This window comes from Emydura macquarii, unplaced genomic scaffold (genome assembly GCF_026122565.2).
Source record: "Emydura macquarii macquarii isolate MOO-44397 ecotype Brisbane River unplaced genomic scaffold, CSIRO-AGI_Emac_v2 contig_67, whole genome shotgun sequence".
In the NCBI taxonomy this organism is placed as follows: domain Eukaryota; kingdom Metazoa; phylum Chordata; order Testudines; family Chelidae; genus Emydura; species Emydura macquarii.
This window is the reverse complement of record NW_027130204.1, coordinates 12,666,167-12,690,994: the sequence shown is the minus strand read 5'-3', so window position 1 is coordinate 12,690,994 and position 24,828 is coordinate 12,666,167. Positions and strand designations below refer to the sequence as shown.

General features: G+C 42.6%; 1 protein-coding gene across 1 annotated transcript in view; it reads right to left on the bottom strand.

The window, feature by feature from the left end:
* ANXA11 (annexin A11) overlaps positions 1–24,828 on the bottom strand; it is a 48,532-nt gene that overhangs the window by 12,214 nt on the left and 11,490 nt on the right. The window contains exons 2-7 of the mRNA XM_067539793.1: positions 6,003–6,063; positions 4,210–4,310; positions 1,692–2,126; positions 1,102–1,189; positions 584–678; positions 15–128 (exon numbers count right to left, since the gene is read on the bottom strand). Coding sequence (XP_067395894.1) covers positions 15–128; positions 584–678; positions 1,102–1,189; positions 1,692–2,126; positions 4,210–4,310; positions 6,003–6,054 — 885 coding nt within the window. The 5' untranslated portion in view covers positions 6,055–6,063. The remainder of the gene's footprint in view (positions 1–14; positions 129–583; positions 679–1,101; positions 1,190–1,691; positions 2,127–4,209; positions 4,311–6,002; positions 6,064–24,828) is intronic.

Genomic DNA, 24,828 nt, shown 5'->3' with positions numbered 1-24,828 from the left:
TTCCCTAAACAAACCTTTATCGCCTCCTTTATTTCATAAACATCAAACATGACGGGCGTCTTCATCATTGCCAAGATGGTCTTCTCAAAGTTGCCAGACAGCTCAGATTTAAGATCTTTGATCAAATCCTGATTGGAAATAATAATTTTTAAAAAGGCTCAGAATCAGAGATATTGACAAATACTAGCACCAGATTCTTGCAGCTTAATGGGACTTTTTCACATTCAAGAATAAGTAGCACACAATAAGAAAAACTGTTTCACTTAACACTAATGGCAGCAACTGGCAAGAACTTTCCTTCAAATGTAGCATACTGAACGAAGGGTCAAAATGAACAGTTACCAGGGAGGATTGGCTCCTTTCAGCCAAACTGGATTACAGGCTGGAGGTCGGGAGGGTGGAGCCAGAGCTGCATGGGCCATGGTGGCTACCAAGCAATCGCAGCAATCCTTTGTGAGTGATGTCATCATTGGTTAATTCTCAGGGGTTTTTCCCCCCAAGCACTGGGACTAGTTGGCCCTTTGATGAAAGGAATGGCAGCTGGCGGTGGGTGGCTCTTTATGGTCTGCTGTGAAATACTTGCCTTTCCATAAGCTGTTTTGAAGGACAAGATGATCTGCTGCCTTTGCTTGTTTGAGCGGCTTCCAAGACAATCTATAATCGCCTGCTCATCAGTTCCTGTGAACACAAAGGGTGCATAATGTCCGACATTTTAACACTATCACATTCTATTATCACACTCCCATTTATGTCAGTGGCTAAATTCCCACTGACTTCATTAGGAGCTGAATTGTGCCCTTAGTGCACAGGTACCCAACATATCAGATGGGACATTACATCAAATATTCTAGTTCTATGCTATGATCGTCAAATTAATTCCAGCACCAAATGTAATGAAAAGGAACATACCAGACTCTCATCACTGGTTACTCTTGTGGTCTATCCCAACTAATTACCTCAGATAAAGGGTTTGTTTCTTACAGGAAGGATAATAGTCCTGGAGCTATCCCACTCTTTGCAAGTGTAACGATGAAGAAGGGCAGTGATGGAGCAACGCTGCAATACCGCTTTCAATAGAAACTAAGCCCATGGACCACTCACCAAATCCTTTCATAGCTTTTCTCAAGACTTCTGCATCCCGCAGGGGGTCAAATCCTGGTGCATCAGTGATTGTGCCTCGTTTTCCAGGCTAAGTCATGCCAATAAAAAGGATAAACTGTTAGATACTGGATAGCTAGAAAACTGGGTTTCACATCATTACTCATTTGCCCCAGTCACAGCTCGCCAGAGAAGAAATTTACAATGGAATTTAAACTGTTTATTCGTTTTTATATTCAAATTATGGGGAAATTTGGAAGAGAAAAAAAGCCTCACAGGTCCTAAACACAGTATCTCGCTAATTAATTACGTTAATTGAAGGGATATAAGCAAATGGAAATATTCTGTTAGAAAAGGCAAATTTAATAAAAGGGGTTTAAAGCTCGCCTTAAGAATTTAATTTTGGATCTTTTGGTAAAAAATGAGATTTGATGTCACTTCATCTGTATTTATATTGTTGCTATCTGAGTAAGACCCATCTCTCTGGCCAAACCTCCTCCTTTGTCCATGATTTTAGTGGGCTTACTTTGCTTCTGGGTCAGGCAAAGGAAAGATGCAGCAATTAGAGATAAACACACCGAAATGCCTCTTACCTTGCCAGGTGTGACTGTGGGCATGGCAGATCCTGGATAAGAAGGCATAGAGGGATTCACAGCTGGGCCTGGTGGATAACTTGGCACTGGCTGCTGCCCAGGGTAGGTCATTGGCTGCTGCCCGGGGTAGGTCGTTGGCTGCTGCCCGGGGTAGGTCGTTGGCTGCTGCCCGGGGTAGGTCGTTGGCTGCTGCCCGGGGTAGGTCGTTGGCTGCTGCCCGGGAGGGGGCATGGGGCTGCCTGGGTATCCTGGATAAGCTGGCATTCCTGCTGGTGGGTTTCCTCCCGGTTGGGGGTACATTCCGTAAGGGGCTTGCTGTCCTGAGGGAGGTTGCCCGAAGCCCCCAGGAGGGACGGGGGGATAGCCTCCAGGTGCAGGAGGATATATTCCTTGTGGTACATTGGCACCGCCAAAAGTTCCTGACAAATTAGAAGCCTGCAATGACAGACAATTTAAGCAATACAGGTTAAGACGGATCAGGTGTTGACTTTCAATTGCATATTTGGCACTGTTTAAAAAAAAATAAATGCATGTACAAAGCCCTCCCTCACCCCCAAAACACACTGTCGGAGGTTCGGGAAGTGTGTATCCATGAGTGAAAATCCCCTAGGGTATCTTCCCAAAGGAAACAGACTGACCAGCAACCATGGAGAAAATGACCTGTACATCACGAATGCTTGCTACAGTCTCTTCTAAAGTTTCTCTACCTCAGTCAGCAGAACTTACAGTCACATAGCCACAGCCTCCAGCATTATAGTCCACATGCTCATACAACAAGGACCAGTAACCACGCAATCCTTACAGCTAAAAATGTTATCCGATTAACCCAAAACCCAAAAATCCAAACGAAGTACAGGTCAATTCCTTCTCTGATCATGGTGGTTTTACTGTACCAGCAGGAATCTACTCTCAGATGCTGTGAGTAACATGCATTTGCCCCCCATCCTGGGGTATTTTATGTGGCAGGAAGATGTGCTAGTAGCTCATAATTCAATGCACCTGGACAGCTGGGTAGAAGTTTCAGAAACTGGTATTTAGTTTCCATGAGGAATCTTATATTATTTGCATTCTTACATTTTGGCCCTCCAGCCAAGAGGAAGAATCCCACACAACCATCCTTCAGTGATCGCACTAGGCTCTTGCAAAGCGCTCCTCTTTCAGTAGCAAAATTAGACTAGAACCCAGTTTCACGCTGCTGATGCTGCCACTTACATTACTGAGAACATGCTGCTTATTTCAACCTGTAGCTATCAAATATCTCCACATCATAAACTCAGGAGTGCACTTTGTGATGCAAATGTCCATAATATACATTATGCCAGACTTGGGCAAAAACAGAGAGACAAGGTGAGTGAAGGGAGATCTTCTGTTGGGGAAAGGGACAAGATTTCGAGCCACACAAAGCTCTTCTTCAGGTCTTGGAAAGGTACTCTCAGCGCACCAGCAAAGGGCAAGGTGGAACAGATTGTTTAGCATAAGTAGGGGCCATTCAAAGTAGAGCGGGTCCTTAACACTTCTGCAGTCTTAGGACAAAAAGAGGGGGTCGGTGAGTTACCGATTTTTGTAATAAGCCATAAATCCCGTGGTTCTGTTCAGTTCATGATTTTTTAGTGTCTAGCAAATGAATGAATTTAAACTCCCAGCCTGGTCTTTTGAAAGAGTTGTGCAGGTTTCCTTTGAAGATGAGGATTCATAGGTCAAATATACCATGATCACTATATGTATAAACCGCACACAGTGCAAGGAGATTTATCAACAGTTTCAACCTCCCAGCAGCTTCTACTTTGAGCACAAGAATAAAATAAAAATCAAGAGATAAAATCACTTCTGCATTTCCCTAGGTCTACAAAAATGATTTTCACCTTTATCTGTTACAAGGGTAACTACAAGGGTAATTAGAGAAAGGGTGTGGGAGACAAGAGATGAGCCACTGCCTCACTGCGTAACCTCAGCTAAGTCACTTGCTCGCTGCCTTGCTCATTCAAACCGGCTGAAGAGTTAGATAAAGATATAAAGCAGAACTTGGACTGAGTTTTCCAGTGCGAACCAATTAGCCCTATACACACATATTATTCATTCTTCCCCTTTCTCTGTGCATTGCAAAAGCCACAATAGCAAGCCAAGATTTAAAAACAAGCTGCCTAAAGTTAGGCTCCTAAATCCATGTTTATGTGACTAAATTAGAAGTCTGATTTTCTTCAATGCCTGAGCACCCAGTAGCACGTTAGCCTCAAGGGAAATTATTGTATGCTCATTACTTTTAAAAATCAGGCCATGGATTCAGCCACTACATTCTTCCCATTCTCCCGCCCCTCCCCTTTTTTCACCCCCCCACCCCCTTTTCTTTTTTTGAAATCTTGCCCCCAGAACGTATGGTGCTTCAGGCTACTCCTGTACATTCCTAGACAAAAACACAGAAACGAAAAACCTACCCAACACTCTCACTGCTATGGTAGAACTACAGTTTGACAATGAAGTAGGATCATGTTTAAAGTATGTTAAATGGAAATATACTCACCATCCCTGACATATAGTCTGGATTAAACTGATTGGCATAGTTGGCAACATTTTCTAATCCAATTGCAGGCGGATAGGCAGAGCCAGCCCACGGATTACTACCTGAAAAACCAAACCAACTAACGGTCACCTTGAACCACAAAACCTAAACATTTTTCTACCTATGCATTATTACTTGCATTTTTTTACTGTAATATCTATTAAACACAGGCAGTTTGGACAAGAGAAAAAAGAAACAAAAAGGTCTGCAAGATCCAAATGAGCTGATCTGACCACTAACCAAGATAACATGACAGTAACAGGAAAAGAAGCCTCACCAGATACGTGCAATAATGTGTTAAGTATCCTTGGACCATGATGATCTCTGTTGTGTAAAGCAAACTTGAATACAGTTGGAGCCTCAATCCTTAGGTGTAAGGACAATCTATTTTGGGATGGCGGCAGTTGACACTGGATATTCTGCAGACTGAGTGTTCCAATAGGATGGACATTCTTAGGCATTTCATAGTTCTGGTAACATAGCGGTCTCTTTTTATCCCTTCACTATCAAATAGTGCCAAAGTTCAAACACTGTTCTAAAACAGCAGCTAGAGGTTTTAGTAGCAGCACTGTCAGGAGCCCTGTATGTTTGATATGCATTTGGCTGCATCCACTGCTTCATCACATTACGTATTAAGTGGTGTATCAGGGATAATGTTATGATCAAGGCCCATGTTCCATGTGGCTTATTGGCCTCAAATTATGCAATAGTTCCTCACTAAGTATGCAGTAAGGCCCTCTAGCTCTTCCCCCAATCCATCAGTGCATTTTTCCTGTTTTTTCCAGTGCTATTTATTTACTCTGGCCAAGATTTTCAGAAGTGACTAGTGATATTGAGGGCATAGGTTTATGGGTGCTCAACTGGGGCCAGATTTGCAGAAAGTGCTTAGTACCTTTCATCTGGAAATAAAGGTGCCTTTAAGACAGCACAAGTTGGGTACCCAGAATCGCTCATCACATTATCAAAATCAATTTATTTTATACTGACCCCAAATTTTCAGTTTTCACTGTGCTGCTGTTTTTTGTACTTAAAATGTGTAACTGCCCCAGAGGAGTTGCCTAAGGGAAGCTGGAAGTTTTTGGCAGTTGAGTAGGGGGCAGTTGAGTCAGCATAGGAAACAGCAGTCGAAATTCTTGGCACTAGGGAGAAGATGCATCTCTTCCCTTTCTCCTTTTGGACATGAGCAGAAGGGACTTCAAATGTGAAGGAGCTTGGATTCCACAAGTCCCGATTCAGCAACCCTGTTTTACCAGCACTCATTTGGGAAGACCTGTATAAGCCACTTGTGGCTTCAACCCCTGTAAGGTGTGTGATCATCCCCAACTCACACCAGCAACATTTTTAACTCCAGTATGTATTACATGCAAACATGATTTGTGCGCGCAAGAGAACTTAGTGCTGGTGAAAGATACCAGCCTGACAGCCTCAGAATCTTGCGTAGTTGAGTCTCCAGGGACAGCCCAACGAAATACTAATCTTTCTGCTGAGACTGTCAATCAGGACATTGAATGGTGCCAGCTGTAGTGTTGAGTGTGATGCAAGCGCCTGTCATTAGGAACCAGGTCGAAAGTAACCAATTCATTTCATTAGAGGGCAGGTAACCACCAGAGATACCAACTTGCATTCACTACTGTCCTGAATTTTAACTGATGACCAGAAAGCGAAAGGCTGTGTTCTAATCCCCAATTCCTGAAGCCATTCAGATGCCACTTTTTTGTGCTCTATCCAAAAAACCGAACCCAATGACAAGTTACCTGGAGCTGCTGGGGGGTACCCGCCTGCTGGAGGATAGCCTGGGTAACTCATTGTTCAGATCTGAAATGAAAAGAGAAAAGCATTTATGAAGCTGTTTTTAAAAAACATTCTGTGTTTTATATACCACCCCCATTGAACAGGAGAAGTACAGACAGTGGGCTAATATTGAACTTCAGATCTCTCTGGGCTACCCTCATTGTGTAAATCACACAGATTCTGATATAAAAGACATTAACAAAGGTCCCCTGTTCCCATCTCCGAGTGCTGGATCAAGGGACAGCATGTGTGTGACAGAGTGGGAACACTTGACGTTAAGAATAAAAAGTAACAGTATGACTGTGCGCACTCAAGGGACACAAAGGACAACAGTGTAGGCCAGACAACGGATAAGACAAATGTTACATAGTTAACACTTATCCCTATAAACTCTGCAGTATATGTTAATCATACTTGCCTCTCCATCTAGTAACTAGCCTGCCTGACCCCTAGTTAATCATTAACAGGGTGTGGGCTAGTCAGTCATCACAATGGATTACCTCCCTCCCCCTCTAATCATGTAAGCCTTGATTCAGTAAGGTGAGCTGGTATCCGGAAGAGTCTAGTCCATAATTAGCTAGCCAACCTTTCCCCTTCTTTCTGTACAGATTTTTGACTAGCCACTTTTCAATCATATCGTTACATAGGCTTTGCCCCAACCCACTTGTAAACCTTACTGTACTATTTAACCATCAGCCAGGTTACTATCGGAAAGGATTCATTTGTCTTATTAGCCAAAAGCATGCATGTTCGTTCACTCCTGGCCCAAGCCTCATGCAGCTCTTCTCTGAAAGGCCATTCATGGTGACTGTATGCAGGGGCTTAGAATGGTCACTGAGGTGGGTAATGCTTCGGTCTAATTTTGCTTGTTGGGTTTGGTGTCGTGGCCTGTGACATACAGGAGGTCAGACTAAGTGATCTAGTCCCTTCTGGCCTTAACGTCTATTACACTCAGCTGCGCTGCTGTAGCGTTTTAAGCGTAGACACTCAAACAAGTGACAGGAGAGGTTCTCTCATCGGCAGAGGTAATCTATCTCCCCAAGAGGCTGTAGCTAGGCTGACAGAGGAATTCTTTTGTCAGTGTAGCACGGTTGACACCGGGGGTTAGGTCACTTATTGCCAGTATCTCTTATAAGGACTCGGAGATTAGGGAGAAAAGTATTGCTCTATTTTTTAGTTTGTACACATTGGGCATATGACAACATTTTGCATATAGTCAGCCTGAAACACACACACACTCTCTCTCTCTCTATTTTGATGAGAGCAAGAATGTTTCGCCATTTCTTGTGCACAGTCGGACTCATTTTCCCTCTTCACTTTGCATGGATCTTTTTCACACAGTGGATTTTTCACACTCCTGAGCAACATAGCTGGGTCGACCTAACTTTTTACTTTAGGCCAGGCCTAGGAGGGTGAGACAATGGAAGAGCAGGAGGACATATGAGATACTCACAATATAACAGATCAAATTTTGGCTATACCAATCTTGACAGTGTCCCTTTAAGTACTAAAGTGTATGAAATAATCAGCTACCCAAAATAACTGCAGAGAGAACAGAGATCCAAATGGGAAAGACAGCTGCACAATCCCAACAATGGTTTCCCAAGCTACAAATAAAGAGGTTGTGGGGTTTTTTTTAAATTACTTAAAGAAAAAAAATGGCCTGACCCAGAAATTGATAGGAAGCATTTTTAAATGTGTGAGGATTTAGTCATGTGGTTACCCAGATACCACTTGGTAGATTTATTTCTCAGGGCATACACAGATTCAAAAAGGCTCCTGATAATGACAAACTAACACTTTGCTAGTGATCCTGCTGAAACATCAGTTCTGGATTTGAGCATCCTAGCAAGTGATAAGGAAAACCTTTGAGAAGCTAACACATATGCAATGAGAGTCATGCCCTTACCCTTTGTTGCATATTTATCCTTCCACATTTTGCAAACTATTTTAAAGTGTGTATTTCAGACAGTTTGTTCTTTAACCTTCCTGGTTGCAGAAGCAGGACCTCCAGGTACTACATAGCAGTGTAATTAAAGCAAATGTATGAATCGGAGGAATCCTGACTCCTAGCTATTCTAAGTTATTTTTAGTGAAAAGAAAATACCACAGTCTATTTTTAAAATATACTGTGCAAAGAGAAGCCCTTCGCTCATGAAACTTAGCATACATTTGGATATGCAGAGCATTGACTGGAACACATAATCTCTTCTCATTACAGCTTACTGAACCATACGTTACACGTTAGCCTCACTTATCAGAACTTGAAATGCTCAGCAAAGGTACAGCTTTACTTACGGATTAATGAACCAGAAGCTTTTTAAGAAAAACTGTGTCACTATTTCATGGAAATTGTTTTAGGGGGTTAAATTTACCAGGGAATGAAAAAGGTTCAAGACTTAAACATGCAGTTAGTTTCATAAATTCTTGTGGTTGCACCACCACCAAACTTTCACCTTTTCCTTCTTGCTCATCATCAGCAGAAATAAAAGGAAGGGACATCAAGGACTTGAATAAAAATTTTTTTAAAAAATCATACCTCTGTCTCAGAACTGTACCTCCTCTTATTGCCAGTATCTCCTATAATTAGCCAGAAAAGTATTGCTCCATTTTTTTAGTTTGTTCACATTGGGCATGTGACAGCATTTTGTGTCTAGTCAGTGTCGCTATTTCCCTCTTCAGTCTGCATGGATCTTCCACACAGCAAATACAGAAAAATATTTTTAAAAGATGACAGTGTGATCAGGGAAGGCCACAGAAAATGGCAGCTGTTTGTTGTACCTGAAATGCCTATAACCTCATTCTAAAAGACTGACTAGGTTTCGAATTGCTGGTGCTCATTTCACTTTAAAAAAAAAAAAAAAAAAAAAAAGTGAAGAATTTCAGTACAGACTAAAATAAGAAGGGCAGACTAACCAAAATCTGTGGAAATAGGTTAGAACCGTCTTGTTGCTGACACCAAGAAAAATATGTTAAGCAGAGTGGGTACATGAGCATGTACTTTCCTGGTGTGGAGTTCAGTGTTAGAAAGGCAGAGTATGTCTCACTTCCAGTATATTCAGAACGGAATGCCTGCTCATATACCTGTTCCCTAAAATAAGGATTTCCCTCCACACTAATTTAGAGGCTGGAAAAAAAGCCTGTCTATTTATCAATCGCTCATCCCCTGGAGCTACTGCAAGAAAGGCTCCAAGTGCTGCCACTAGGAAGAAGTGGCTCCTTCAATTAACCGTTCCGGGGTCTGGCAGGGAGCATTGGGGAACAATAAGGTCTGCACCACTCCAGTTGCAAAAGTTATCTGTGAATGCTGCAATATTCATCCAAGAGTTGGCGATAACCAGGGTTAATTTAACCAACTCCACAGATCAGGAGAGTGAGCAGAAGGAATCTCAGCTGAAGGTGACAATATTTGTGCAGATTTAGGTCCCAATCTTGCAAACTGATTCTCACAAGCAGAAGCTTACATCTGTACAAAGCCCCACTGTAGTTAATAAGGCTGCCTTCCGGTGCTGAGATCCACCCACACAGATCTGCTTGCAAGACCACAGCCATCATTGGGCTTCTAACAAACAGTGCACGGCAAACCGACACTTAAAAGAAAGGGGCACTTAAAGGGAAAATCCTGTACACTGTATGAGGTGCCCCCTCAATAATCTAGAGGAAGAAGTAAACATTTTCTACATTTCCTCCAATCATTTTCAACGGGCCCTGGTTTCTTACATAAAAGCATTTACTAACATGGTGATATCTAGCAATTAGTTTGCCACCCACACCCAGAGAAAATAATTAGCTGCAGGGCCACACTAAGAAAAAAAGCATCTGATTAATCAGATGCATCTTGCACGCATGCTAAGAGCTGCTGAATTAGTACCTGGCAACTGTATGATCCACTAGAATCAGCAACAGGCCAGGCAAAATACTAAGATCTGGTTTCCCCAAATTTTGCAAGCATGTTTCTGAACTGAAACCAAAACTTTACAACTCACCCTGATCGCCACAATGTCTCAGGCCAAAGCCCCAGATCCAAACACACCTAGACTTTGAGGAAGGATTGGATCAAGAGCCAAAGGTTATGGCTAAGGCCTATTTCTATTTTGAATAGATTTTTTTCACTTGGAATTATGGAAGACAGAGTAGCCAAAAGAACCTAACTCCAGTTCTCTAAGATATCCAGACGGCTGTCAAAATCCTATTGCTTACTTCTCTCATCACCACATTCTCACAGTTTCCCTCTCCTCCCATCAGGATCTTGCAGGTTAGAAGACGGCTGTGTAAAGGCCATGTGGGGACACAGTAGGACTAGTGGCTAGAGCACTGGACTAGGATTCAGGAGACCTGGGCTCTATTCCTGCCACTGCTGGATGACTTTGGGCAAGTTATTTTCCCTTCTGCTCTTCAGTTTCCCCATTTGAAAAATGGATGTAAGGGGACTGACCTCCTCTGTAAAGTGCTTTGAAATCTATAGATGGAAAGTGCTATATAAAGGAGCTAGGTATTATTAAGAAAAAAAGCCTAGAGCAGCTTTCTCAAACTTTTTTGCTGCCCCCCTTTTGGAAAATATTTCAGGCTGCGAAGACCCCTGCCCCCCTTTGGTACCGGACACAGATTTCACAGAATCAGTGCAGATCCCTACAGAGCTAAGTAACCACGCTATGCTGCTCTTACTTCTTCTGCACAGCTGCTGATAGCAGCAGTCACCACTCTCCGGCCACCGAGCACTGTGATTGAAGGCAAGGGTGGGAAAAGAAAAAAAAAAAAAAAAAAGATTTCACGACACCCCCCCACCCCACAATAGCCTTGTGACCTCCTTTTGGGTTGGGACCCACCCTTTGATAAATGCTCAAGTGTGCTAATGCACATGCCTTAAACAATAGCCTGAACATTATTCAGCTAATGACAATCCTTGAATCAGCGTGAATAATGCAATCACTGCAGCAGGTCTGCATGGTGCCCTTTCTTCCATATTCTTAAATCCTTAACTCTTTAAGAGGCAGGCATGGAAAACTTTTAAAGCTTCTCTAGCTCCCACAGAGGACAGAGGGTATGTGATTTATACTATAGTATTTACAATCCAGGAATAAAGATACTTTCAGCCCACAGGAACCATCTTCAGAGGACAAATACCACACATTTAAGACCTCTATTCCCTTGCAAACATGGGGGATTGAAACCGGTGACATGGCAGCAAAAAGTTCAATCTAGCACAGATTTAGCCGTGACCGAAAATCAGTGTGACTGGTCAGAGGCCTATGTGAAGTCAGCTAGTAGTTTCACTAGCAGGCTAGCATCAACTTTGGTAGTGTGTCTTTGCTAGCTGCAGGAACATGCAAACGCAATAGGCAAACAGAGGAGGCAGTGCACTGCCCCACTCCTGAAAGACTTGTCTCCAAAAATACACTCATCCTTCCCTCTGGGCACCCTGCTTACCAGCTTTGCCATGGCTGGATTTCCCACTACAGCCTCCATAATGCTAGAGCCCCAGTAGCTTCCTCCTATATTTAGGAGACGGACATATGGACCATCAACCCTCTTCCCCTGCCTTCTTGCAGCACACCCATTTGTCCTTCTGCTCCTATACGCCACCCCATTGGTCAAGAAACCCGTAAACAGCTCTTACAAGGCCCAAGTCTAAACGGGGATTCCTTTATGAGACCGAAACAGAATGTATTGGCTCTGAAATGCCTTGTGTGACTCACTGGTTCCCAGTCTCATGGAGACATGATTGAGCAATTCAGACAAACCCTGAGATTGCCATCTCCAAGAGTCTTTATTCATGGTCTGGAGATAAGAGTATCAGTGCACAGAGCTTCAGAGATTTTTTAGGATTCATCCAGATGAAGATGTGAAATCCTCCCCCTTTAGCTAAGTGAGTATCATGCACTCATCCAAATCTTCCCCTTGGATATGCACATGCAATTCTCCGACTTCACTCGCAACTGTCTGTTGATCAAATGCACCCCAGGGTTTGCACAGTCTACCTAAATTCAGGTGATAATCTACAGTACTCCCCCCACCCCCATATAGGACACAAAGTGCTAGAAAACACCCTCAGCTCCCACTGTAATCAGCGGTACTTCAGCATGCTAAGCGCCTTGCAGGATTTGGCTCTTTAGAGAAGAGCTGTTCCATAGGAACAGTTACTGCTGCGTGAGTGGTTTTTTTTTTGTTTTGTTTTTTTTTTTTAAGTATTCCACTTTAAGAAACAAAAAAAAATCAGAAAAGAAAGAACCAAGACAAGGATAGAGAAGAAGAATTTGCTTACATCTTTTTTTTTTTTTTAAACTAAAAGTGGATCAGGAACAAAGCACCAAATGAATGTTGAGTTTTCACCTTTTTAAAAACCAACCAAACAAAAAACTACACACTCTAAGTAAAATAGACTGAGCAAGTTTTATGCAACTCTGCCACACTCATCACATCTGCCACATGAACATTACAAAACACACCACTCTGTCAAGCTGTACTTGGAACCTCACGTTCTTCCAAATTGTAATTTGGGGATTTAAAAAAAATTACAAATTATCATGTGACTATTAATATCTAGCAGACCTATGGGGTCATTGAATTAAGTGGCTTTAAAGAACGTAAGCGATCTAAAGTATTTTAGAGTCAGTGGCAGAAATTCAACTTTATTGTCTTGTGTCGTTCTACAAGCCAGGTAAGCTGCAGTCATCCTTCATGTAAAAACTTCCCAACCCTTGCTTAGATCCTGTAACTTTGTTATCATTTTATGGACAGATTTTGATCTTGCTTACACCTGCATAAATCTGGAATGACTCTACTGAGGTTATAAACAGGACTGTTTGAAAATTCTGACAAAAAGGGGGTTTTCAACTAAATCAAGTTTGTTGTGGAAAAGTATCAACTTTCCATGAAAGTTTTGATTGAAAAAGTGAAAGCTTTTGATGTTCAGATGAAAGTTGTCTAGGTTTTTTTTTTTGTTTGTTTGTTTTTAAAATGTAAACTCAATTTTCTGTGGAACATTTTTTGGATTTTTTTCCCTTCATTTTCATCAACATTTTTACAGTAGAAAAAACAAAAAAATAAATTTTCTTAACCAGTTCTTGTTAGAAACTGCTGGAAGGGGAATCAGAATTAGGCTCACAAAGCATATCTAGTGCTGTGCCGCATGGGAGCACAAACACACACTGGCTGATGAACCTGGGAGGCAAGAATAGCAAGAGCTGACAGAGCCAGGTCACCCAGGGGATACATTCAAAGAGAAGATGAAAACTGCAAAGGTGACTGTGTTCATGAAGGAACGGAGATGTGTGAAAACAGAGACATTCCTTCTCCTTGAGACTGAGGGAATCGCCCTCCATAAGTCAGCAGCTCTGTGGTCTGTCTCCACAGCATCGCCTCCCTCAGAACTCAGATATTTTCCTGCACACAAGAATCCCTCTCTGCACGCTGAAAATGATAGGGAAGGGAAGATGTTTCATTCAGCCAAATGATTCACTGATGTCCCTGATCCAAAGCCTAATGAGTGTCCTTCCATTGGCTCCAGCAGACTTCAGGTTGAGCTTCAGGTGCTCGTCTCCCACCTCCCCGCTAGCATCAGTTGGTTTCCAGATATCGTGGCTGTGAGTCTCACTATACTAACAATGGTCTTTTGAGCCCCATTTCTATCCCTATTGCAGGTGGGAGGTAGCGAGGGCTGAAGGGACAGAGAAACCAGCCCCCACTAACAGGATGCTGCAGTGGAATTTTGTACCTGAGGGAATTTCCATTCCCACTGAAGGGATGAGTCCCACCCTGACCAACTGGGACGATGAGTCAAAATTGCCATGTTTCCTTCCCTCTGTGCTGGTTTTTCCAGTGTAAAGGACCACCTAGTCACCTGTTCAGTGTTTTGGGATAATCCAGAGAAGTGCTAGAGCAGTGTGAAATATTTAATAGTAAAGGACACAGTCAAGAGCCCCCTGCCCTCCTATTTCCTATCATTCTCCCACTGCTATTGCTCAAAATCAGATCTTCAGGACATGGAATTGAGATTACTCTGCTTAATAGTGTTTCCCACCTCCAAGTATCCAGGAGTGGGGCTGTTAATTTATTTTAGGGGGAAAAGATACAGGCATTGAAGCGTTTGTTTTGAGACTAAATATAAAACATTAATACACGTGACAGCCTTGTTTTTTTCTCATTTTTCACTTATCGGTCTCAATAATGTCCTTTTCACACTGCTAAACAGATTTCAATGCTGATCCCCAAAGGTTCAGAACAACAGAGACAGGATGGGTAAGGTAATATATTTTACTCGATCAACTTCTGTTGGTAAAAAGAGACAAGCTTTCGAGCTACACAGAAGTCTTCTTCAGGCCTGAAGAGACCTTTTTCCACCAACAGATTTTTTTATTTGTATTGGTCCAATAAAAGATATTGCCTCACCCACCTTGTCTCTCTAATATCCTGGGACCAACATGGCCACAACAATAGTGGAAACAAAATTTTAAAAAAAAGTAAATCACAAATGCATCACTGTCCATTTTTCATGTCACCAGCAATTGCGTTATATAAAACTACCAAAGCAGGACTAAAAGCAAGAGTGACTGTGTAACATGCACCCATGCACCCCAAAATAGCAATCGGAACCAAATTCCATGCTTTCATGTGAACACAAAGATCCCATTGACTTTACTAGGAGTGCCATGAGTGCATTGAAGGACAGAATTTGGCTCCACTGATGTGCTCATTTCCCATACTAACGTTAACGGAGCATACAAGCTCGAACTTGGTAAGAGGCCTCTGATGCTCAGAATATATCACTACTGTCCAGTAAATCACTGATTATTTTTTCCCCATTTTTACTGATAAGAAATGCCAAGATAAATACTCTAATGTTATGGGGGAAACTGTGTCCCCCCCTTTTGGAGGATATAAAGAGGCAACAATTCAGCCTGAAGGTTATTCACTGTGACTTGTTTGTTTGTCTTGGAAAGCCACCGTAACGCTGCACAATTTAACGGAACATAAGAAATCTGATCTCTATTAAAAAGGGGCTCAAATGCACATCATACTGAAGTGAACATCCAAGTGCCTCTCTCAAAATCGTCTTATCCCAAAGGATAGTTAATGACTGGAGGCAGTTCCAGACTGAAAGACCCTGTAAGAGTTTCCCATATAAACAACTGTGGGATTCCCAGCAAAAAGGGAACCACCAACGAAGCAAAGTATTATTTAAGACTTTTGACCAAGGCTGAAGGCAGAACTGTTTTTTCCTGTTTCTGGAGAAGGTACAAAGGACCTCTTCCTTCTTGCCCATCTTGTGTGTTCATACAGGAAGACAGAGAGGCCAACAACCGGGGATGCTCCCTCCACAGTATAAATGTTTAACTACTTTGGAGATGTAGCCAGGTCCCTGCCCCAGCATGTGCTTGGTAACATCTCCCGGCCGGCACAGAAAACTGCATGCCCCTCCTCCTCAAGGGAGAGGCAGTGAACACCTTCTACAGCTCCTCCTTCCTACCAGCTGTACTGCAGGGGCAGAATGCCTTCAGAAACCTGTTTGGTCATTACAACTGGGAAGGGCACCACAGCTATTTGTGCCTGAAAGGACAGTTTAGCTTATGTATGTGGGGTGAGGAAAGAGAGTCAAAGAAATTATGTAACAAGTAAAAAGAAAAATGTTTGGCAGCTTAGGTCTTTCTTACATATTAACTTGCTCATTGCAAAAAAATCTGACCTTTTCCACTGCCTTTATAGAAAGGGATACCATATGTTTTTTGTTTTGCTCTCTTTTTCTTCCTGCCTCTCCCCGCCACCCCCTCTTCGGAAAATGGAACAGGTCCACTAACATACATACTAGTTTTCTGGCAGTAAAGTACACCCTGCTCTTTGAAACACATGAACCTGAGAAAAAAACGTCTTTTTTAAACCCTGTATTATTTCCTCATTAAGCAAGTACTATTTATGAGTACTGTTTAGTACAGTAGAGCACAGATTCTTACAAAGCACTGCAAAGAGAAACTCTTGCTAATAAAAACTGGGTATTTATACTTGGTGGATTAAGAGCGAGACCAGAATGATGGTGCTTCTTTTTAAGTTTAAAAAACAAAAAAGCAGCCAAAACGCTGGCCCTCCTCCATAAATCTTATTGGGCCAGATACCTATTCTTGGTGTAATGCCTCTGCATGCTGTTTCACCCACAGTTTATATTTTTCACAGCCAAAGTATTTTCGCATCCAAATAAACCTAGAGGCAGTGAGGTTGTAAAATAAATGTAGAGCCGATAGGACATTCTGAAACTCTCAAGATTATTTTAATCACAGAACTCTAGAAATAAAATCGGGGAGGAGGGAGGAGAGACAACAGATCAGACCTTAATATCAGATTACAGAAGCAACACCACAAATTTCATATAGGTTAGTCACTCACAACTTGCCCTTCCATTCTATCTTCCAGCTGTACCCTTTAAATACTAAGATATAAGTTTAAAAAATATTTTTAAAAAAACCCACCAATGCAAAAAGCATGTTCTCCGGGTCTAGATAAATTAAGAAACATCCTTAGGAGACTCAAAAAGCAAGACTACAACTGATGCCAAGGTATTTTCCAACTAGAAAGGCCAGGATTCCTCAATATGCAAAATCTATTATATAAAATCCTCTAATCCTTTTGGATAAACACATTATTCATGTGTTTTATAATAGATTTTTTTCATCATCACCTTGGTTTCAGTCAACTCCCATCCACCAACACCCAAACTTCCCCCTTTCAGCAGCTGATTTGTCCACAGCTTCTCTCCTGCTCGGTCATTGTTTCTTTTGAGCCACTTTTCCACCTCACTGGATTACTTTCCCCAAACACTCTCAAAACCCTCTGTCCCACTCTTCCCACCCTTTCTCTGACGGAGTGACACATGTCTGTGAGGAGAAAGTGCTCAGGTATGTCATCTTAATACTGAGTGTGCCAGAACCAGCTATTTCAACATTTTAAAGCTCAGCAATTGAAACAGGATGTAGAATACACCCCATTGTGTAAATAGAGTGGGCATCTGTGCGCATGAGTTACAATGTTTACATTTGCCTAGGCCATAGAAGAAATAGCAGGGAAATGCCCAATATTCCTTCCAAACCCCACATAAACAGAAAGAGGGAGTGTCCTGAAAAAAAAAAAAAAATGTTAGAACACCTACTGTCACCATTCTCTCTTCTTGACGTCAATCCCACATCCCTTCACAGTGCTCGCCCTGTGACACAGCCTGAAACTCTGAACAGCTGTACATGGGTCCACCACAGCAATGCAAGCTACCTGACCTGACTGAAAATTCAAACAAACAGATGGACTCCTTAGGCACTTGGATAGCCAAGACCAAACAAACAGAGCTATCTGTAAGAGACATAGCTGATGGTAACAAGTTTTTTGAGACGTTTATTAGGTGGGAGGGTTACTCTTCGGTTAACCTATCCAAAAGTAAACCCCCCTATAAACCAATGTGGTTGAAAAGGATCATAGGAGACAGCATTTGTTTTAAATATGCATGAGACCAAAATGCAAGAGGGTAAATAAAATTATGCAGAAAAGGCACAACTAGAGAATAGGTTGGTGATGCTGGCAGAAAGCTTGTTACAAAAGGGCAGCAAGAAAAAGCTTCACAAAAATTATAAAAGATGCCCAACTTAGAACTCACTAGGCATAGGTGCCATGCTCAAGAACATGACAGAAGGAACATCATGGGTCTATTTTTGTTGTAAGACCCCTTTTAATCTAATTAGCATTATATGCATCATGGCAGTGCTTAGGGACCCCAACCAAGATCAGGGGCCCCTTTATGTCCTGTACAAAAAACATACAGTAAAAGGCAGTCACTGCCCCCAAGACTTTGCAGTTTAAATAAGACAAGACAAAAAGGTGGGAGGGGAAAACCACCATACAGGTGCAGTGGCCATAGTCTCACAGTAGATCAGTGGCAGAAGTGGGAATAGAATCCAGGTCTCTTGATTCCAGACAAGTACCGTAATTCTCAAGACTCTGCTGCTCCCTCTCCCCTTTGGAAAGTCTATCCAAGTATGGTGTCAATTCTGTCACGCTTGACCAATGGCTTTCTTTAAAGTCACCTCAGTTTGGGATCCACCCTTTGCATATCACCTACACAGGGACAGTGGTCATTTAACTGAGGTAAGTTTCTTAGCACCCACACCACCTTTTCGGAGATATTTCACAATAGGCTCTAGAGCGGAGACTATTAAAGATTTGTTCTGAAGGCCATAGCACCCCAGCCCCATCCTCTCCTCTCTGTACTGCATTCTCATAGATTAAAGTCAAGTTCAAAGTCTCAGTGCTTATCTTCAAGGCGCTTCATGGCCCTGCATATTTATAAGATTGTCTAAAGCTGCAGGATGTGGAACATGGCTGAAAACTCCATTCCTCAGGCACAGTGGAACTTTGTTCCATAAGGTAAAACTCATCAGTGTGGGAGACAGCTTCCTTGGGGGCATAAGGTCTGAGGCCTTGTTTTTTAGGCTAAGCAGTAGCAGCCATGTTAGGAGAGACAGCAGCCATAAACTAAGAAGCATAGAGTCAGATCTTCACATTCCTGAAATTACATCAAGTCAATATAATATCATCCTGTCAAGAAGGTGCTACTGTCCTAATAGTACCTGCCACCATCAGATAAAGAAACAGATCTTAAAATGTTCAAAGAAAACTTTGTTTGATAAGTGATTCCTTGCCAGACGGAATGTTATCAACAGTTGTGGTTGTAAAATCTACACTTCTTATTGTTTTGGTACCCATTTTCTATTGTTTATCTGAATGATTTCTGTCTGTTTCTTTGATTGTTTGTCTGTTGCATAATTAAGTGTGCAATATTTAAATCAACAAAGATGGTAGGATATGATTGGTTACAGAACTGTTTCATAATGAGCTAGGATTGGTGTTTTGCAGTATTTTAGTCTAAAAATGACAGGTTAAGGTATAGCTAAGCAGGACCCAAGTTTTAACTATACAAACTGAGGTCCAAAAGGAAGTTCTTTGGAACGTAACTCCAAGACACAGCCCAAGAATCAGAGCTGCCAAACCTCCACTGCCACCAACCATATCATTCAGCTGGAGTCCCCAGATGATCTAATCCACCAGGAGAAGTCTGTCTGCCTCATTGGGAGTGGTGAACACTGTTTGCTTAGCGTGTGCATTCTATTATGGTAATTGTTAGTAAGAAGAGACTAAGGATATTATTATGTAAAGGCTCCTTCATTAGTAAAAGACCCCGCAAGCCCACAGAAGGTTATGCCCAGAGCCCTACTAATTGAGAAAGGGCGGGTACTTAAATTAACCAGGATACACCTGGAGCCCTATGGCCTGGGAACGGGTGGCCCTGAGCCCTAGTGTGTGAATTGGATAAGGGTAGGTGCCTTTCCCCTGGGGCCCTATGGATTGGGGTAAAGGTGAGGTGCCCTAGTGTGCAGGTACAGCGGCTGGTCCAAGACCATGGAATGAATTCATACAGCAACTAAGGGCCATAACAAAACTTCACAACCTTCTGCTCCAATTGCAAGGCCCGATATTATCGGGACAGTCTCGATATTCAGGGTTTTGTCTTCTATAAGCACTTACTACTCCCCACCCCAATGCCAATTATTCACCCTTGCTATCTGGTCACCCTACAAAGAATGCAAGTCACACTTATGATCAGAAGCAAAGCTAGTCAATAACCACAAGTTTCACATTATTCAGAAAGCACGCTGGTGTCAGCACATTTCCCAGAACGTTTGATTCTTGTATTTAGAGACTGTTTACTTTCACTCATGTTAATTATTTAAGCCACTTTGTTTCACTTCAGCCTGTATGCAATAACGCAGTTCAGCTGCAATCAGACAAGATAAACTAGTAGCATGATTCCCTGCAATAGAGACTGTACTGACCATCACTGCCTGGAAAACTGAAAGCAATCCACTGATTTCCCCCCACCTCCCTCCATAGTTTTCAGGAATTTCACAGCTGTCATGAGTACTGTTAAAGAGACCTCAAACTATTTAAAAAAAAAAAAAAAAAACTTAGTCATTAACACTACATAATTAAGGATACAACAAACAGTATCAAGCATAAAATTTAGTGCCAGGAAGTCCTGCACTGTATATGCAATAAAACAATTATTTGAAGCAAAAACATTCAAACAGGAAAACAAACTAAACTCAATTATGCAGACGTTTTCCTGGGCCTGCCGTCTAACAGGAACACTAGCCCACAAGTTACATGAATGTAGTGCTACTCTGTTATTTGGGTATGTGAGAGGGATGTCATAGGGACAAGGTAACTAGAAGAGCATTGCTGCCATGAAAGAAGAGAGCCATATGTGAGGGTGAGAAGGAGGCTAGACTGGTGGTCTGGTTTAGGAAGGTAAGGAGGTAAAACAATCTTGATGTCACTGGACAAATAAATAAACTTCATGTGAAATACTAATCCTCCTCCCTCCCCATGAATATGGAGATCTTTTCCTCACACACCTGAATATGGCGGTTCAGCAGGGGAAAAGAACGACAACCTAAGCACATGCTTAACTTTACACCAAGTGAGCAGTTCCACTCAAGTCAACAGAACTGCTCAGTGTGTAAATGTAAGCATGTGCTTAAATCTTTGTAGGATCAGGTATTCACAGGTTAATGTGGGAGCCAAATGGAGGAGGTGGGGAAAAATAACGATGTAAGGTTTGGGAACCAGGAGAAAGGTGCCACATGGTCAAGCAGAGGACAATCCAGGGAGAATACATTAATTCATTCCTACATAACTTGGACACTGCATCAGAAGCCTTCAGATTACAAACTCTACTGGGACTCCAATTACTTACACACCCCTTCGTCTAAAGTGAAGGTATTTTCCTCATCAGGGAATGCTTGCTAACCTGGAGTCAAGAGTGTATCCATTTACAGAGCGTTTCCCACACAGCACATGTAGTATCTGAGCACCCTTTATCTGCACAGAAAAATAACACTTCCTCTGTCCTTTTAAGTCAATTGCTACATTGACTGGTTGCCAATGATGGTTTGCCTCAGCCAAATGTTTTCTGACATCCTTATTTGGGGAAATACAGGCTTAAATGTGTATCCCAAGGCACGCTCAAAGACTGTACATAAGAATAAGGGGGTAAAAAAATCCTTAAGGAACTACTGCATTTTTCTCAAGAAAGACAAATATAAAAAAACCTGGAAATTCAAAGTTAACTTAAAAAAAAAGTCAACATACATTGTAAATCATAGATAACATTACCCAAACAGCTGCAACTCTGCTTCTGCTCTGCTTTCAGTCTGCAGGATTACCAGGAAAAAACAAACGAAAGCAAAAACAGAAAACAATCTTCAGCACACCAGCAATTCTAAAAATTGAGAGAGGATCCATCTGAACTACCTCAGACTAGATTTTAGACTGTCTTCTACAGCACTTCAACCAAAGTCTACCCATCATCAGGACTCTACAATAAACTACTCCTGCCTTCTTTAGAGTCACCAGAAGACGACTGGTTTTTCAATATCTTGCTAAAAAATGACCACATTTCAGACAACTTCTAACATACAATACTTGAAACCCTGAGTCAAACTGTGAGACTCAGTATGGATAGGAAGCAATCTCTTAAAGGTCATACCAAAATTTACAGTTTGCTCACCAAGAAGTAGGGTGACAGCGAAGTTGTTTTGAATATTACACTATTATATGCTGGGTGATATCTTGTTATGGATGTGATGCTCTCTCGGGAGTCAGGGCTGCGAGTCACATCACCACCACCTGCCTTTAGCGTTAAACTCTTGTTTGTGAGCTGCCTGAGACCAACAGCCTCTGGCCACACAAGCACTGCCTTCCAGGTCTCCGCAGGCCCTGCTCTCTCTGTGCAGGTTAGTGACAGGCACACACCAAAATCCACTCCAACCTCCCTGACACATCCCTGACACTGGACACACTCAGAAATGAACAGGTTTGCAGGCCCCAAAAGGCTAGTATGCACACAGCTAGACTGATACAACTCAGGATCGGGTCCTTGATAATCTCACAGCACTGAGATAAACTTATGATTGTTTTCACTATAAATACATCATTAAAGATTAAGCTCTAAGACACAGCAAGCAAGGATAACAAGAGGGAACAGAAATGGTTACATATAAAACAAGAAGGCGTAACATGCTTCTTAGAGTCTCAGCTTACCTTTAACAGGCAAACCATCTGCCTAAAAGCAGTCTTGTCTCACCCAAAGCTTTCTTGCAACGTTTCCAACCAGAACAAGTTGGGATCCCGTTTTCATGAATATAATTGCACTGATCAATTACTCCCAAGGAGCAGGATAGCTGAGTGTTGTCTTTGCCTCACCCTTACAATACAGTAATCCTTTGACATGTATCCCAGACACACCAATTTTTTGCTCTCCAGGGTGCTCTTTCCTGTTGGTATCACATTCCCAGTTGGTTTCATATGCAAGATGGGCTTCCATTGTGTTGGCTTAAAATGCCTGATTTAGACATAAACATAGGCAGACCGGAGAATCTACATCCCTTTGTCTGGCAAAAGTTGTTTAACAAATCTGCCTGGGACATGGACTCTAAGACACATTTTTGCTCATACACAGAACTCCTTAAAACCATCATACATATATCTCACAATGATTATGAGGATCAGTGGGACACAAGCTTTTATTAGACCTCACGCAAAACCTTTTAGATAAATACTAGGAAAAGCATCATGTTAAGTGTAACGAGCTTGTCAGGCCTGACAGGTGTTGCTGTTACCGAAGAGGGAATCCTTTGCCAATTGGGGTTCTTAGGATCACAACAGGTTCAGAAAGAATGCAGGATTTCCATCTGGTTATTCTGTATTAATGTTTCCCGAAAGCGTCTGAGATAAAATACACCAAACGAGTCATGAGGTTAACAGACAACCACAATCAAAGCAAGACATAATTTTGATCTCTGCAAATACAGGGTCCCTGCAACCCATACTCCCATAAGTAGTCCCAGCAGGCCTGTGCAGTGGGTGACTAATCACACTTTAAGAATACCCACATAATAAAAGGCAGGCATTCCAGGGCATGTTTGGGGTCATTACTGAAAAACATGATGCACTTAAGCCCCATTCTTGCAAATTTTAATGCACATGTGGAACTTCATTCACTTGATGAATTTATGTATATATTTCACAGGCTGCCGCCTCTTCCCGTCTCTCATGGGTGGGCAGCGGGTAATGGAGGCACGGCGGGATGGTCTGGCCAGGACTGCTCAAGGCACCAGCGGGCCGGCCTGGGCTCAGTGGGGAGGAGGGGGCTGCTCTGCTCCGGCTGGGCACCAGCCAGGGCTCAGGATGGGGGAGGAGAGGGCTGCTCTCGGCCGGGAGAGGCTGGCCAGTGGAAGTGGTGGGCGGGGCCTTGGGAGGAAGGGGGCGGGGCTAGTCTCCCTGAAGGTGGAGTGCACACACTGCCCATGGTTATCACGTCTAATCTAAGTGACATGACAAGAAAAGGAGATAGTGCGTTGCAAAGTAAGTTGACAGCTATGGGAACAACTACTTTCACTGTCAGAGCAAAGCCAGCATAAGACAGGACAGTGCTTTCCCATTGATTTAGAAAGAAAAAACAAAAACATTCTACCCCAAACAACTCTTATCTAATTAGCAGGAGGCAATTCAGGCCTGCAACAGCCAAAGATTTGACTTGTGCAATAGTAGTATAATGTGACGTAACAAGTTATTGGCGTTTTTTTCTAATATTGGTTCAGGCTGTTCTAAAGCCCTCCCTATTAAAGAAAAAAAGAAAAGAAAAAAAAACCCACACACACACACCAGACTCAGTGAAGACAAATACCTTCTCAAGCAGGAAATGATCCCCATTAAACCACCTCACCAGTTCCATGATGAATACAGACCAAAGAAGAGCAGGGTCCACAACCCAAAAGAAACCTGTGGTGGAACAGGCATGCAGCTTGGGAGGGGATCCCATAAGGAAGGCAGAAATGTATGCAAAATGTGCTCCTCCCTCCTCCTCCTGAACATACAAGTAGTGGTAAATGGTAGAGAAACGTGGCTGCCCCTAGGTCTAGTTTCCAGAGCTGTTTGCCAGCCTGCGTCTCTGGCGGAGGCCTACTGACACTTCTGTCAGGGGAAGCATGGTCAGAGTTCCCTCCAGCAGTCTTACTTGCTAGCTGCACTACCCTAGAGTGTGGCCTGGAAGTTGCTTCTGCCTCAGAGCAGAGTTGCATCAGATCCCCCATTAACTGCTGCCTCTAACCAGAGTGATTTCAAACCCTTTCTTCCATCCAGCAACTGCATGAGGACTCCAGCTGGGCTGCTTCAGGATCCTCTCCAGCACCACAGCTACAGCCACTACCCCCAACAAAGCTTACTTAAGGTCTCCTTAGACTTTGCCACCGTCAGTGTAGACATACCCTAGGAATGTCAATACAGCACCATTCACCAGCTCTAAGTCATCATAGAAAACCACAGGCAAAGGAAAGAAAATGTCTGTATGCTTATATTTTAGGGGAACTTTGCATTAAAGATTCCAGGCAAGCGGATTGTAGGAGAAGGGATAATATGTTAAATAGCATAACATGGAGCAGCCAATCATCATCAGCTCTTGATTGTGACACCCATAGAAAGGTCCAGCTTTCAACTCCAAAGATCCTGTGCTGTTTGTATCATGGTTATTATGCAGCTCAACATTTGGTTCCCAATCATTCTGTTCTGTGCTCCTTCGAATGGATCAGCACCTGTGGGTTTGGGGGACAACATTAATGCCCACAAGGGAACTTTCAGTGAATGCCAGCAATATCCAGGAGGTCCAGTTGTCATGCAACACACTCGAGTGCCCTAGAATGC